We start from the raw sequence: 16,434 nt of genomic DNA, 5'->3' as shown, positions 1-16,434 counted from the left end.
CAAGGTTCTATTTACATTCAGAGAACATCAGGTTTGGGTCGGCTCCTCGTCTTCCTCCGACTCTCCTCCAGAGGGTTCGTTTTGCTACCGAGGATCGACCCTCCATGTTGAGTCCAGACTTCCTGTGTGTGTGCATCGGTGTGTACGTGTGTTTGTGTTGTGTGTTTGTGGTTGGAAACAGTGCAATGAAAACATGAAAAATGGCGACATCTGGTGGCCAAATCTAGGAACAGCAGTGGAATGGATGAACTGAATCCTGGTTTGCTCAATAAAGTTTCTTATTCAAAGTTAATAAACAGCATCAAGAAGGAAGCTTCAGTAGCCGTGTTTCCATGACGAGTTATCACGTGGTGCGATTGAAAAGTTCTGGGACTGTTGCACCTGTGTTTAGTTTGTGATTATTACAAGCATGCAACCATAGCAAGCAGTAGCTATCCTGCATCAAGAGGGAACGTAGCATCATGCTATCACCATCAGGACCTGTTTTGCATGTCTTTGTTAGCAACATTTAGCATCGTGCTGACCAGATGTGGTCTGCAGCTACCATCACCAGAATAAACAGCCGTTTTCAAGACCGGAAAACGAAAACCAAGACCACAAGAGTTGTTTTCGTCTCCCACAGTCACAAGTTTTGTTTTCGTGTCCGGATACGATCAAACATGGCCAACACCAGCTGGCAAGAACAAATAATTACAATTTACCCAATGAAAAACAGTTTCTCAAGACTTCTTTGACTTCTTGTTTTTTCTTCTTCTACTGACAAGGAAACAAGCTTGTTCTACTCTGTTCATTACAGTGCCCCATTCAGGCGACACTATGCAGCTTGGTTGATTCACTCCAATGCAGTTAATAGAAAATAGCCCATTTTTTGGTTATCTTTCAACGTTTTGCTTCATATTTTTTGGATAATTAAATGGAAACACGGCTACTGTTGAGAGTTATTTCTGCTTCAGAAGGTCGACAAAGTTTCGAGCTTTGAGCGTAATGTCACAACCTGAACTGCAACTCATAAAACACAAGCAAATGACGAAAATTTTATCAGTTTAACAACATTTGTCTCTGTAGTTTTTGTTCTCAGTTTTCTTTGCTTTCTATATTAATGTTTCGTGAAGTCGCAGCTCTCAAAGCTCCTCCGGATCCTTCAGATTCAGATGCATGATGGGAAAACGAGTGTTTTCGAGGAGAAACGGATGACCGACGGACAGAAAGAGGAAGAAGAGGAGGCTCAACTCTTAAGGCAACATTTCTCCCGTCGCTGCGGGACGAAGAGCTCGAACAATCGCACAAAACAAACCAGCAGTCGCGCAGCAAACATCGACGAAAGGATTCAGAAAAACGCCTCGAGGCCGACATGCACCGGACGTGTCAATAAATAGCAGAATCGTTCCAGACGCATGCACACAAACACAAATAAATAGCCCAAAAACAAGGAGTGCAGAAGAACTGTATAAAAACCGTTGAAACGAGTTAATGGAACTAAATGCTCGTACGAGATGACGTCACGGATGAAGGATGGATTCCCTTTTTCTTCCTCTCCTGAGCCGAGCTGCACCAGCTGATCAGAAATCCTTCCAACTTTTACTGCTTTTTACTTTAAACTGCATGGATTTGGATGCACCAGTCGAACACTAGTGAAGCTTTTCAGAAATCTGTAAACTTGAATGTGCAAATAAACCAAAATCGACGGCAAATGAGATCAAAACTGAGGTGAAATGAGAAGTTTTTTAGTTATTTTACCAGAAAGATGATAATTGTGTGATAAAGAAACTCTGGTTAGTTACGGTTAGCTAAATGTTTCCTTCGCTGAAAGCTAATGCTAGCTAAAAGTTTCATTAGCTGAGAGCTAACACTAGCTAAAAGTTTCGTTAGCTGAAGATTTCATGTGATTAAATGACATTTAAATCATATATTTGAATGCATGTAGTTAAAAACAGTTTTTTCCTTTTGCTATCATGATTTATATCATTTACAACATTTCTCCAACTTTTTCTGAAACCTACAATGAGCTTTATTTAACCCCATAAACTCCATGAGAAATATTCTACAAAATAAAAGAAAAACTAATTTTCTGTAGCGCCAAACCAGTCAAATACACGTGCAGTAATGAAGTCACGTGTGTTTTGTCTGTCTACATTCTTGTTTATTGCACTTTAAAAACGACTTTAATTTACTGTATCATGAATAAACCAGCAGCCAAATCGATTGTAGAATAAGGTAAGCGGTTCATGCTAACAGCTAACCAGCCTAGCTTAGCAGCTGCCAATTCTGAGCGAAATTTACCAGATTTTATTTGATCAAACCAGCTTTAAATTATATATTTAAAAGCCTTTAATGAAAGGTGAAGTCAACAAACATGCATATTTGTCGAGAATATATTTTTAATCGTTTGGTAATCATTCGATACTGTGTTTTTCCTGAAATACTGAGCATTTGAAGTTATTTAAAGCAATTTTTAGTTGTTTTTCTTTCATTTAAGTCAGTGAATAATTTATTATTACCCCCAAAGAGCAAAAATTAAGATTTCTGATTTTTAAATGACATCTCCCATCATATAAGTCTTTTAAACTGTTGTTTTATAACACTAAGCTATTCTTGTTAAAAGTGAATTAGCCTGGCTTAGCAGGTTAGCAGCAGCTGCTAGCAGAGGCTGATTTCATGATTAAACAACCTTCAAACCTTTCAATAAGCGGGGAAGTTGTTTATAAAGAATAATTTTAGTGTCTTTCGTGAAACAATGAGCGCTTTTGGGTATTTAAATCAAATTAGATTTTTTTTTTACAATTTAAATGAGTGATTAAAATTTACTATTAGCCCTAAAGAGCAAAAATTAAGGTTTCTGAAATCATATTTTCAGCTATCCAGAAGCTTTAAACTGTTTTTATTCTTGTATAAGATGAAGATATTGCTGCTAAAAGCTAACTAGTCTAGCTTAGCAAATAGGTTTAGGTTATTTAAATCAATTTTGAGTTAGTTTTTTTTTTATTTAGGTCAGTGACAATGATTAATAATCTGCCTTAAATGATAAAAACTTTGGGTGTTAACAATATTTTCCATCTTTTTTGTGTTTCAAACTGTTGTTTTTGCTCCCAGCATCAGATCTAGTTTGTTTTTTCAGTTTAAGCCAGTGGTAATCATTTAAAATCAACATGAAATAATAAAAAAATGAAGGTTTCTGAATTGTTATTGGTATTTTCCACCTTTAAAATGCTGTTTTATTCTTGTCTTAGTTTGTAGTTTGAAATATTCACTAACTCGTGTTTTTTTGGTGCAACCTGCAGTAAGTTGTGGTTGGAGTTTGCGGTGAGCTGGTGCAGCCGGCCGCCGTCCGTCCAACAGGAGGACCATCTGATCTCATGAGTTTGTATCTGTGTGTGTTTTCAGTGTAGAAAAGGCGAGACGTCCTGTAAACAGCTGGAATGTACTGAGACCGGCAGTGATCAGGTGGTCTGTCCTTCCCGTTCTACGTGGATGTGTGTGTGGTGTTGTGTAGTCGTTGTGAGTCGGCGTCTAGCTGGGCCGGTTGAGGATGCTCGACATGGACGGGGCGATGGGGGAGGCGGCGCGGCGTTGACGGGGGAGGCGGGGCCGGAGCTCTCGTTGCCGTGGGGAACGGGCCCGCGGCCGCTGTACTGGCCGATGAAGGAGCCGTCCTCGTTGAACTGGATGTCCACGCTGTCGCCGTACTCAGCCAGGGAGTCGTCGCTGCCCAGCTTGCTTTCGTTGCAGAGAGACGGCTGACTGTCGGAGCGCTTCTCATCGCCGTCGCTGGAGGAAAACAAGAAAAACTGTCAGAAAACTTCACGTCAAAGAGTCAAAAAAAGAAAGTGGGATGTATAGTTTCAGCATCAAGATGTGAACCAGTTAAATTGGTGGAAGCAGAACAAAGAACATGGACGGTTTAATGTGTTTGTAGCGTCTCTATGGTTCACTCCAACTTTGAAATCTCTATATTAGACAAAGAAATTGTCAAAAAATACTGAAGCAATATCCAAAATGACTTAGTTTTTTGGTGCATGACTTGAAACTTGCCTGGGATTAAATAAACAGGATCCAAAATGACTAAGATTGAGATTTATAGTTTCAGCGTCATGATGAACAGTCCCATTGGTCAAAAATATACACATAGCAAGTTGAATTAGTTTCTATTTTCTCAATTTCATGGCTTGATGAATGACTACATTTGACTACAGCTGCTGACTCCTCTGATCCAGTTTAAATAGAACCCATTAGATCCACCAATAACCCCAAGAACACCAAACCTGGTTTCAGACTGTATGTTGGACTGGTTCTGGACTTTCTTGGACTGGTTTATGTTTGGTTTCAGTCTTGGTTCTGATGGTTTTGGTTGATTTAAAGTTGGTTTAGGATTTATTTTACTCTGGATCTGGTCCTGGATGAGGACTGGTTTAGGACTGTCCTGGATGCGTCTTGGATGTTTTTTAGGAGTAGTTTAGATTTGTTTTGTACCTGATTTTGGTCCTGGTTTTACACTTTTTGGGACTGGTCTAGGACTGATTTCAGACAGTTTTGGACGGGTCTTTTTTAACCCCAAAAAAACAAGACCTGCCATCAAGCATGGTGGTGGCAGTCATGCTCTGTGGAACTGGAGCTTTACACAAAGTAAATGGAACAATGAAGAAGGAGGATTACCTCCACATTCTTCAGGAAAACCTAAAACCATCAGCAGAAGGTTGATCTTGGACACAGTTGGATGTTTCAACCAGACAATGAGTCCAAACACACATCAGACGTGGTAAAGAAATGGTTCCATCAGGATAGAATGAAGTTCTAGACTGGTTCTCCCCAAAGTCCTGACTTAACCATCAAGAACTGTGACTGATGAAGAAACAAGTCTGAGTTCAGAAAGACAACAAGTTTAGTCCAGTTCAACTAAACTTGTGTCTTTCTGGCTCAGACTTGAATCTTTAAATGACAGTATGATATACTTGCACCTCCATGTTTGACAGCAGGGTATAGTGTCCAGAGGAGTCAAATATAAACAGAAGAACCAAACTGAGGTGAAGTCTAACCGTATAGATTTACTGTTTGTATATTTTCACCCAGCAGATGGAAACTAATGACTAAATGATAAACATGGTCTTTTAAGTGGATGGAAACTTGGTTCATGACTGTGTATGAAAACTCAACAAATCCACGAGTCCCTTTACATTCTATCAATATTTCACAAGAAACTGTTAAAAACAAAAAACACAACCCCCCAAAAAAAATCCCCCACCAACTGAGAGTCCACACATTAAGCTCTATTTTCATGAAATGTAATGAAACACCGTCACAACACAGAAACATGCATCAGTTCAGTTCCTCACCTCTCTAGAGATCTGTAGGCGTTAAAGGAAGACAGAAAGTGAGATAAAAGACTGACCAAGAAACAAGCAGCTGAAACTGTTACTGCAAGAAAATAAATGTCCCAAATGACTCAAATTCAAGTTTGTAAACCTTTATATCCATAAAAAAGATTTTAAAAAATGGGCCAAAGGAGTCCAAAATGTCCAAAATGAGTCAAAAGATCATTTCAAAAATATACTTCACATTCATACATTAAAGTTTGCAGACATTTAAAAAAAAAAAAGACTCTCATTTGTTTGTAACGACTCCAAAACCCGTCTAAAATGACTAAAAATGACATTAAAAGTGACCAAGAAAAGTCCAAAATACATACATTTTGCCAAAATGGCTTGGAAGCTTGCGAGAATTTATTAAAAACATGTCCGAAACAAAAAATAATAAATTCTTTTGTCCAAAATACAATAAGTGCTAATCTCCAGACATGTGTGTCCATAAAGACAAGTCAAAATGACTTAAAACTTGCTCAAAAAGACTTGAAACATCATCAAAATGACAGAAAAATGTTTCAAAATGACTTAAACTTTGTCCAAAATGGAGGAAAGTCATAACCCCCCCCCCCCCCTTTAAAACGGTTTCTGTTAATATCTTCATATTTCCAGGATTCTGTGAAGCAGTAAAACCAGGTGGGACTCACCGTACTCTCCAAACGTCTCGTCTTTCATCGCCGAGCCTCAGAGTCGACCTCCTTGTCCTCTTTGTCCTTCATGTGGGCAACAAGCAGCCGTCAGAGTCTGGACGACATTCAACTCTACAAAAGCCAGCTGAGCAAGGAATTACCTGAGTATTTGTGTTAAAGCTCAAAAAGGAGATAAAATGCCAAAAATTGAGACACAAATGTCAGAAATGAGAAACACAATGACACAAGCAAATACAAGACATAAAAATGCCAAAAACAGAAAAAAAATGCAAAACAAGATTAAAAAATGTCAAAAAAATGACTAAATGATGAAACAAGATTAAAACTGCCAAAATGAGGTTAAAATAATGCAAAAATGCATAATGCCGAAATGAGATAAAATGCCAAAAACGAGTAAAAATTGTCAAATATTTGTTTAAAAAATGTTTAAAATGAATAAAAATGCCAAAAATGAGATTTAAAATGCCAAAATCAGAAAAAGTTGTCAAACATTTGTTAAAGTGTTCAAAATGAAATAAAATGCAAATAGATTAAAAGCAAAATATTAGATTAGAATGTTAAAATGAAATAAAAAAATTATCAAATACGCCAAAATGAGACTTAAAAATAGCAAACATTAGATAAAAATCGCCTAAATCTGATTAAAACACCAAAATATTTGATAAAAAAAACCTAAAAACAAGACTTTAAAAAATGCCAAAAAACAGATCAAGAAATGCAAGAAGTGAGATTAAAATATGCCAAAAAAATGTTAAAAATGCCAAAAACGGAGATTCAAAATGCAAAAAATTGGATTAAAATGCTAAAAATGAAAAAAAAATGCCCAAATGAGATAAAAGTGCCAATGAAGAGATAAAAATGTCACAAATGAGATAAAATTCAAAAATAGATAAAATGAAAATTAATAAATTCAAAAATGAGATTGAATTGACAAATATGTATTAAAATGAAAAAATACATTAATAATACTAAAAAATTAACTAAAATGCAGTAATGAAACAAAAAATGCTAAAAGCTCCCCTGAGTGTGGATTTACCTGGTATTGATTAAAGCTGATGTGAGCGAGGACTTACCTGCATATTTGCCTCCTTGCTGCGTTGATGAGGCAGAGGATCAGCAGAATCAGGACCAGCAGGACGATGGCGCTGATGAGTCCGATCAACCAGCCCTGAGCGGCAAACCTCCGGCCACCTCCGACGGCACATGAAACAGACCAGCATCACAAACTCTCATCTACGCTGAATTTAGCTGTTAGCGGCTGTTTACAGAATGACTCAAAAATGCAATAAAATGACAAAAATGTCCAACATGACTTAAAATGTGTCCAAATTAAAAATTGTTCAAAATTACTTAGAATTTGTAAAAATGACAAAATGAAATCCAAATAAGTTAAATTATGTGTGGACATGACTCAAATTTGTTAAATTTCACTTGTTAAATTATTACATAATTGGCTAAAACAGCAAAAATGATTTTAAGTATTTGATATATTGAGACACAAAACAAGAAAAATGAGACACAAAATACAAAAAACTAGAAAAGGCACTCGGAGAGCGCATACCTCGCCATGCCGTTTGTTTGTCTGTGTGTGTGTGTGTGTGTGGTGTCTGTTTGTCTGTTAACAGCATAACTCAAAAAGTCATGGACGGATTTTGACCAAATTTTTACAGGATGTCCGGAAGAGCACGAGTAAGAATCGATTAGATTTTGGAGGTGATTCGAATCACCGTCTGGATCCAGGAATTTTTTGAAGGTCGAAGGACAATTGAGAGATGGCCGCCAGGCCATCTCTCAATTGGACAGAGATGGACAGACATCCTATAAAAGTTTGGTTGAAAATCCGTCCATGACTTTTTGAGTTATGCTGTTAACACACAACAGACACACACACACACACACACACATACACACACACACACACACACACACACACATCACACACACACACACACACACACACACACACACACAACACGGACACACACACACAGACGGACAGACAAACAAACTCCGGTGATTACATAACCTCCCTGGGGGAGGTAATGAGACGCACAATGACACGAAACAAAAATAGGACACATTAAATGGCAAAAACGAGACAGAAATGAACAAATCAAAGAAATGAAACTTGAGTTCATTTTGTTATTTTTGACATCTAAGGAAATTTCTGAGTTTGAACTCCTTCTTCACAGTTGATTTGTTTCCAAAGATTTCAGATTGCAGTGAAAAATGAGTTTACAGTGGAGAAAAATCAAACTTACAGTGATTTAAAATCAAACTACAGTGAGTTTACATCAATCTACAGTGAGTTTAAAATCAATCTACAGTGAGTTTAAATCAATCTACAGTGAGTTTAAATCAAACTACAGTGATTTAAAATCAATCTACAGTGAGTTTACATCAAACTACAGTGAGTTTAAATCAATCTACAGTGAGTTTAAATCAATCTACAGTGAGTTTAAATCAAACTACAGTGATTTAAAATCAAACTACAGTGATTTAAAATCAATCTACAGTAGTTTAAATCAAACTACAGTGAGTTTAAATCAATCGACAGTGAGTTTAAATCAAACTACAGTGAGTTTAAATCAAACTACAGTGAGTTTAAATCAATCGACAGTGAGTTTAATCAATCTACAGTGAGTTTAAATCAATCTACAGTGAGTTTAAATCAATCGACAGTGAGTTTAAATCAAACTACAGTGAGTTTAAATCAAACTACAGTGAGTAAAAACACACAGAACCTGCTTGAAGTTCAGACATTAAACGTTACAGTTATTGGAAAGGTTTCTCTTTTTGCAATAAGATTAATAACAAATTAAATTAAAATTGAACTAATTAAACTAAAATTTTAATAAATTTATTTAATTATTTTGTTGGACCTCAAAAGTATAACTGAGGTAATAAATTAAGTGTATAAAATTATCCGAATGTTCTAGTTTTTATGAGTTTTAACTGGATTTCTTTTTCTGACCGTTTTTTTCAATAGTTGTGATTTTGCCGATTTTAATTTAGATTTTTATCCAGCAGTTTAACAACCAGAGAGATGAACGGACAGTAAAGATGATAATTAACATCTGAATGTGGACTGGGCTCTGCTAACAGAGGGTTTAGAACCAGAACCTGGTCCGATGGTCCACTTCACGTCCTCCCACTGGGTGTCGTTGCCGTGGCGGATCTGCAGGTGGTACTGACTTCCTGGTTGGAGGTCCGTCAGCAAATAGAAACCCTGCGTGGAGTTAACCAACTCAGACTTCTTAAACCGGTCAGGACCTGGAGGGAAACAAAAGGATCAGTGGAGTTCTGGTGGTTGCGGTTGTTGTGGTTGTTGCAGTCATGGTGGTCCTGGTTCTGGTTCTGGTTTTGATCTTACCAGGTTTCTTCTTGTAGTGGAAGTGGAAGCCGTGGTTCCGGTCTCGCTCTCCAGGAACCCAGCTGAGGTTGAAGGACGTGTTGCAGGAAACCACGGTGACGTTGGTCGGAGGAACTGCAGGTAGATGGCATTTCAAAATAAGAGACTTAAAAGTACAAGTAACGTTAAGAAATTGAACAACGAGACAAATGAAAGGAAAGTTCATTCTGTTTTGTAATCGAATGGTGCAGTCTCACCTCCGTCCAGCAGGGTGGCGCCTCTACTGGTGATGGGAGGTCCGGCTCCAGACCTGGTTTCAGCGATCACCTTCAGGATGTAGTAGCTGCTGGAGTCCAAGTTCTCCAGCAGGATTTGGTTCACGCTGGGGTCGCTGATGGTCCTCAGAACACTGTCCATGCTCTGGCCCTCTGCAGAAGAAACAGGTAACTGAGTACAAGTACTCGAGTACTTTTAATCTGAACTTCCTCCTCAGAACCAGCTGGTTCTTCATGTCCAGTAACTTTATTAATAATCAGAGTTCTACTTCATACTGGGAATATTTCCAGAGTTCCAGGTCCTTGAAGTCCATAGAGGTGGGTCCAGATTTATCAGTTTTGACCCTCAGAACTTCCTCAGTCCAGCAGATAAACATCTCAGTTTTGAGATTCATGGAGACGAGCATAAAGCAGCACCTCCAGATGAAACTTCAAGTATTTGAGTGAAGTTCAGTTTGTCAAGAATGACTTGAAAACTGCCCAAAATGACTGAAAACCTGTTCAAAATGAGGGAAACTTGACCACAATGACTCAAAAATGGTCTAAAATGACTTAACAAATTGACTGAAATGACTCAAAATTTGTCCAGAATGGCAGAAATTTGGTCCAATTACTCGAAATGATTCATGGTTTGTCCAAAAAATGTTTTCCAAAATTGTCCAGTTGACTCTAAATTTGTACAAAATTACCTTCAATTTATGTGAAATTTTCAGAATATGTCCAGTTACTGTTTGTGGGTCCAGATTTATCACTTTTTATTGGACTTTTTCCATCATTTCAGAGCCTCAGAACTTGGGGTCCATTCCACTTCTATGGACTTCAAGGACCTGGAACTCTGGAAATATTCTCAGTCTGGAGGTAGAACTGATCATTAATGAAGGTAATGCAGATGAAGAACCAAGGGGAGGTTCTGGTTGAAATCTTCTTTCCACATTTTGCTCTGACCATCAGTTTAATGTTGTTTTTACCCTTCTGGTACTGAACCACGTATCCCAGCAGGATGCCGTTGGTTTCCAGAGGAGGAGTCCAGTAGAGGATCAGAGACTTTTCTGTCGGACTGTCGAAGGTCAGCGATGCAGGAGGACCAGGAGCTGCAGAGGGAGTCAGAAGACAGGTAGATAATGCAGGATATAGAGGTTTCAGAGAATGTTTACCTGAGACATCTGTATAATAAGGCTTAAAACCCCACAGAACTATAGAAAGCACAACTTTATACGACTATGACACATACTAAGACTGTTTTGGTGCTACAACATGTACATGAAACCAACAAATCCAATAATTCACCAGATCCATGTTAGTTTGTTTTCATAATTTTAATTTTCTGTCTGTTTTAGTTTAAATTGATTTAGTTTTATTAGTTTTGTTGTGTTTTATGGTTAAATTTAAAAAATATTTATTACAAAAAAATAAATAAAAATGGAATCAACATTTATAATATTTTCCTAATTGTGTTCCGAGGTTTTACTAGCGCTGGAAAAATAAATTCATTTGTCTACTCTGTGGAAACACTGCCTGCAGTTCAGCCGAAAATCAAGAATTTTTGTGCCATGACTGTTGGTCACAGCTGGATCAATCATGACAGCATTTACATAAAATATCAGATTAAAAAAGCCGAAAATGAGACACAAATCATCACAAATGAAACGTACAATGACACAAAATAAAAATGAGACGTACAATGACAGAAACAAAATGTCAATAATTAGATTAAAAATGCAGAAAATGAGAAAAAATGTCTAAAAAAAGATTTAAAAAGAAAAAAAACAAAAAAGACAAAAATGATATTAAAAATCAAACTGAGACAAAAAATGTCAAAAACAAATGACAAAAATGTGAATAAAAAACGCCAAAAAACAGGACCAAAAATGACCAAAAATTTGATAAAAATGCCAAAAATGAGATTTAAAAAATTCAAAAATGAGACTTGTAACGACATGAAACAAAAACTGACATAAAATGACAAAACAAGATAAATTGCCAAAAAAAGCCAAAAAATAGATAAAAATTCAAAAACAAGATAAAAATGTCAGGAATTTAATTTAAAAAATTCCAAAAACAAGCTAAAAAAATCAGATAAAAAATGCAAATAATGAGACTCACAGTGACATGAAACAGAAACGGACTTAAAAATGCAAAAATGGGATAAAAATCCCAAAAATGAGATTTTTAAAAAAGATGGCAACAAATGAAAGAGAGGCTTCATCAGAGCTTTGTTCAAACAAACATTTTATTTTCAGCAAATTTTTAAATAAGATGAAGTAAAATATTATGTTTCTATCCTTAGATTCAGTTAAATTGAGATGAAAACTTTATATTTTTGTTTGGTCACTGTTGGTCAGAGCTCAATCAATCATGGCTTCACACTTCCAAAAAGGAAGGCAGAATTTTTTGTTTTGAACAGAAAATTGTTAAAATGAAGACTTTATTTTAAATAATTTTTAAATTAGATGAAATATTACATTTGTAAGCTTATATTTAGTTCATTTGAGCTGAAAACTATGAATATCTGTGCCAAGACTACTGATCAGAACTGAATCAATTATGGCTTCATAGCTGAAGAAATGAAGGCAGAATTTTCTGTTTTTAACAGAATACTATTAAAATGAAGACTTTATTTTTGGCTCATTTTTAAATCAGATCTGTAGGAGCTGAACCTTTGCTCACCCATTATCAGGAGCTCTGGTAATAACGTGTTCATAATAAGATAAATTAAACCACAGCTAAAGCTCAGCTGTAACCATGGTAACCCACCTCCCTCAGGTGTGATGAACAGGTGAGGTGTTGACGCTGGACTCTCTCCTTTACTGTTGAAGGCTGTAACCGACAGCTCGTACTGAGAGAAAAGCTTCAGCTCCGTCACCTCTGCAGAGGTCCTGTTGCCCCAGACCACCTCCACCCGGACCGGGTCATGGTCCCGGTCCCGGTCCCGGCCTCGGTCCGGTCGGCTGTCCTGGTCCTCCAGGTGATGTTTCCCAGAGACCGGCGACGGCGTCGGTCCTGAGAACCCAACCTCCGGATGTAGATCTGTAGAAAGAGTCGGCCAGTGAGGTTGGAAATACAGCAGAGATCGATCAGGATGACTGAAGAACGATCTACACCAGAAATGTGTTTTAAATAGTACAAATAATAATATAAACGACTCAAAACTTGTCCAAAAGGGTCCTGAAAGACTCAATTTGTCCAGAATGACTGAAAACTAAAATCACAAAACCCTGTCCAACGTTATTCAAATCCTGTTCTAAATCAGTACCTATCTGATGGAAAATGCAAAAAGTGTCATAAATTACTTAAAAACGGTTCAAAACCTTTCAAAATTAGTTTCTTCAATATCCACCTCAACCTTGTCCAAAGGGATTTAAAAAAATGCACCAAAGAAAAATCAGTTTGTCCAAAATAATCCAAAACTTGACTAAAAAGACAAAAACATGTCCTAAATGACTAAAAAATTCAACTGAAATGACAAAAAAGGGTCCAAAATCACTTAAAAGTTGTCCAAAACCTTCCCCAAAATGAAAGAATTTACCCAAAAATGACTCAACAAGGTCGAAAATGGCTTTTCATTCCATTAATATACATGAACGTCATCCATAATTATTTAAAAAATGTACCAAAACAGACTCAATTTATCCACCAATGACTGAGAACATGACTAAAATGACAAAAACTCTGTCCAACATCATTCAAACCCTGTTCAAAATTGGTTCAAATCTAAACTAAAGGCAGTAAAAGTGCCTAAAACCTTCCCAAAAATGAAAGAATTTACACAAAAATGGCTCAAATTGGTCCAAAATGGCTTTTCATTCCTTTAACTCATTCGCTGCCAATGACATCTATTGACGTCAATCGTGTTTTTTCACTGGGGGGGGGCTGCAGGATAGTCTGGACAGAATTTAGTGCAAAAACGAACAGATCCTCTTGGTGGCAGCATCCAACAGGATTGGGAAGTGGCGGCGGCATATGAAGAAATCGTTGGATTAAGAGAGAAGATGGCAAAGCGTGGTCAATCGGAACAGCTCGGGCAGCTAACGTAAAAAGAAAGTGGAGTTTTGGAACGCGAGAGTGTTGCGGTGGGCCAAAAGAATGACAAAGACAGTGGCCATCTGTGATATCCTACCATGTAGCAATGATCACACTGGGTTGTGTCTCTTTGGCTTCTTGCTGTTTATTCGTCTGTGCAGCTTTCTTCTCTGTCTCTATTCCCAAATGTGTAGCAATCTACTGGGGGGTAGCTCCCTCTAGTGACATTTTAATATTACTGGCCTAGACATTACATTCAGTCTACCTCACCATCAAAGGATGGAGTTGCTGGGGCGACAGCAAAAAGTGCCGTTGCCAACAGCCGCTGGCGATCAAAGCTGCGCTAGCGGTGACGGTCCTGGCTCGGTTTCGCCAACACCACCCAGCTCATCTGACGAAGCTGAGTGGGCGGGGGGGAGCGAGCACACACACACACACACACACACACACACACACACACACACACACACACACACACACACACACACACACACACACACACATGTTTGTTTTTCTATACCGGTGGGGACTTACCATTGACTCCCATTCATATCTAACTCCTAACCCTTACCCTAACCCTAACCTTAACCATCACCAAATCAATGCCTAACCCTAAACAAACGTTTTTGCACTTTTACATTTTTTATTAACAACAATATGGCCAAGAAAACGGTGTTGCCACCCGTGGGGACCTCATTTTAGGTCCCCACCGTAAGACAAGTCCCCACCTTTATAGCAAATAGTCAGGTCAAAGTCCCCACCGGTATAGCAGAAACAAGTACACACACACACACACACACACACACCTAAAAATAGATTGTTTATATTTTGTAAGATGTATTGTTCTGAACCAAAATGTTGACTTGTGTTGTTTGTTTGTAAATAAATGATTTAGCTAACAAAAGGTTAAAAAGTTGATCTCAAAATGCTTTTTCCGAGTTGTTTTTGTTGTTTCATACAAGTAAACAACTGTTCAGTAGTGTGGGATGTCACTAAACCAAAAAATATTGGCATCAAAGTGACTGCTCTGATTGATGTGCCTCTCTGTACTAAAAGCTCGTTATCTCTGGTTTTTGGTCAAAAACAGGTGTTTTTGCTGAAACGACCCTATGTTCTGCCGCCGATAACTTTAGAACCAAAAATGCTAGAAACAAACTTTTTTTCTTGATGAAAGAAGAGAATCTACACTTTCTTTCGATAGTTTCAGTGTTTATGTAGTCTTAGAACTCGAAATTCTGTAGATCTTGAAAAATCTGTCAAAATTCTTAAAAACTCTGGCAGTGTGGGGCTCTTTGCTCTGAAAACAGCTGGCAGCCAATGAGTTAATGAGTCACCAGGAAATGATTTTTATTAAAACAAGTCTATGTATATGTCTCTGAACAATAATCAAACGCTGTGACGCTCAGATGGAGAATCATCAATAAAAACATCATTATTATTATTAATAGTGATCATTGATCAATCAGTGATCAATGATTAAAGTTCATCAGTAAGTGAAATGGTTTAAAGTGACCACATGGAGGCGCTGTCTGTTTAAGTATGACAGGATCAGAGTTACTGTCTGTAATAATAATAATAATAATAATAATAATAATAAATAACTAATTAATAAATAATAATAATAATAATAATAATAATAATAATAATAATAATAACAATAATAATGATAAATAACTAATTAATAAATAATAATAATAATAATAACAATAATGATAAATAACTAATTAATAAATAATAATAATAATAATAATAACAATAATAATGATAAATAACTAATTAATAAATAATAATAATAACAATAATAATGATAAATAACTAATTAATAAATAATAACAATAATAATAACAATAATGATAAATAACTAATTAATAAATAATAATAATAATAACAATAATAATGATAAATAACTAATTAATAATAATAAATAACTAATTAATAAATAATAATAATAATAATAATAATAATGATAATAATAATAAATAACTAATTAATAAATAATAATAATAATACTAATGACAATGTGTACCTTGTATCCCAGCAGCCGTCCTCTGACCCTCTGGATAAATAACTAATTAAATAATAATAATAATAATAATACTAATGACATTGTGTACCTTGTATCCCAGCAGCCGTCCTCTGACCCTCTGGATAAATAACTAATTAATAAATAATAATAATATTACTAATGACATTGTGTACCTTGTATCCCAGCAGCCGTCCTCTGACCCTCTGGATAAATAACTAATTAATAAATAATAATAATATTACTAATGACATTGTGTACCTTGTATCCCAGCAGCCGTCCTCTGACCCTCTGGATAAATAACTAATTAAATAATAATAATAATACTAATGACATTGTGTACCTTGTATCCCAGCAGCCGTCCTCTGACCCTCTGGGCTTCGTTCCATTTCACTGCAACTGTTCTGTTCTTCACTAATGTAGAAACTCCACCTGGAGGTTCTTCTGGTGCTGAAACACAAAAAAGTAGGCGTTCAACACTGAAAAACCCACATTTATGTCCTCTGAACCAAAATAAATAGCATTTGTTGGACGTGTAGATATTGTGGGTCCCATTAGAACGATTAGTTTGATGTTTTACAGGTTCAAAACTGTATTTGTGTTGTTATTTACATGTTTAAAACTGTATTTGTGTTATTTACATGTTTAAAACTGTATTTGTGTTGTTATTTACATGTTTAAAACTGTATTTGTGTTATTTACATGTTCAAAACTGTATTTGTGTTGTTATTTACAGGTTCAAAACTGTATTTGTGTTATT

The 16,434-nt window shown here is 36.5% G+C and overlaps 1 protein-coding gene across 1 annotated transcript in view; it reads right to left on the bottom strand.

The window, feature by feature from the left end:
* Positions 1-257: 257 nt before the first annotated feature.
* LOC110950444 (neural cell adhesion molecule L1.1-like) overlaps positions 258-16,434 on the bottom strand; it is a 139,646-nt gene continuing 123,469 nt past the window's right edge. Inside the window, 14 exon segments of the mRNA XM_051949515.1 lie at positions 258-3,548; positions 3,551-3,765; positions 5,328-5,339; positions 5,998-6,031; positions 6,034-6,072; positions 7,078-7,100; positions 7,102-7,195; positions 9,104-9,277; positions 9,378-9,491; positions 9,614-9,784; positions 10,600-10,722; positions 12,386-12,604; positions 12,607-12,658; positions 16,018-16,124. Coding sequence (XP_051805475.1) covers positions 3,508-3,548; positions 3,551-3,765; positions 5,328-5,339; positions 5,998-6,031; positions 6,034-6,072; positions 7,078-7,100; positions 7,102-7,195; positions 9,104-9,277; positions 9,378-9,491; positions 9,614-9,784; positions 10,600-10,722; positions 12,386-12,604; positions 12,607-12,658; positions 16,018-16,124 — 1,418 coding nt within the window. The 3' untranslated portion in view covers positions 258-3,507.

The sequence above is a fragment of the Acanthochromis polyacanthus genome, chromosome 6 (genome assembly GCF_021347895.1).
Source record: "Acanthochromis polyacanthus isolate Apoly-LR-REF ecotype Palm Island chromosome 6, KAUST_Apoly_ChrSc, whole genome shotgun sequence".
Taxonomy (NCBI): domain Eukaryota; kingdom Metazoa; phylum Chordata; class Actinopteri; family Pomacentridae; genus Acanthochromis; species Acanthochromis polyacanthus.
The sequence above is the reverse complement of the archived record's forward strand: the minus strand, read 5'-3'. Positions and strand labels throughout refer to the sequence as shown.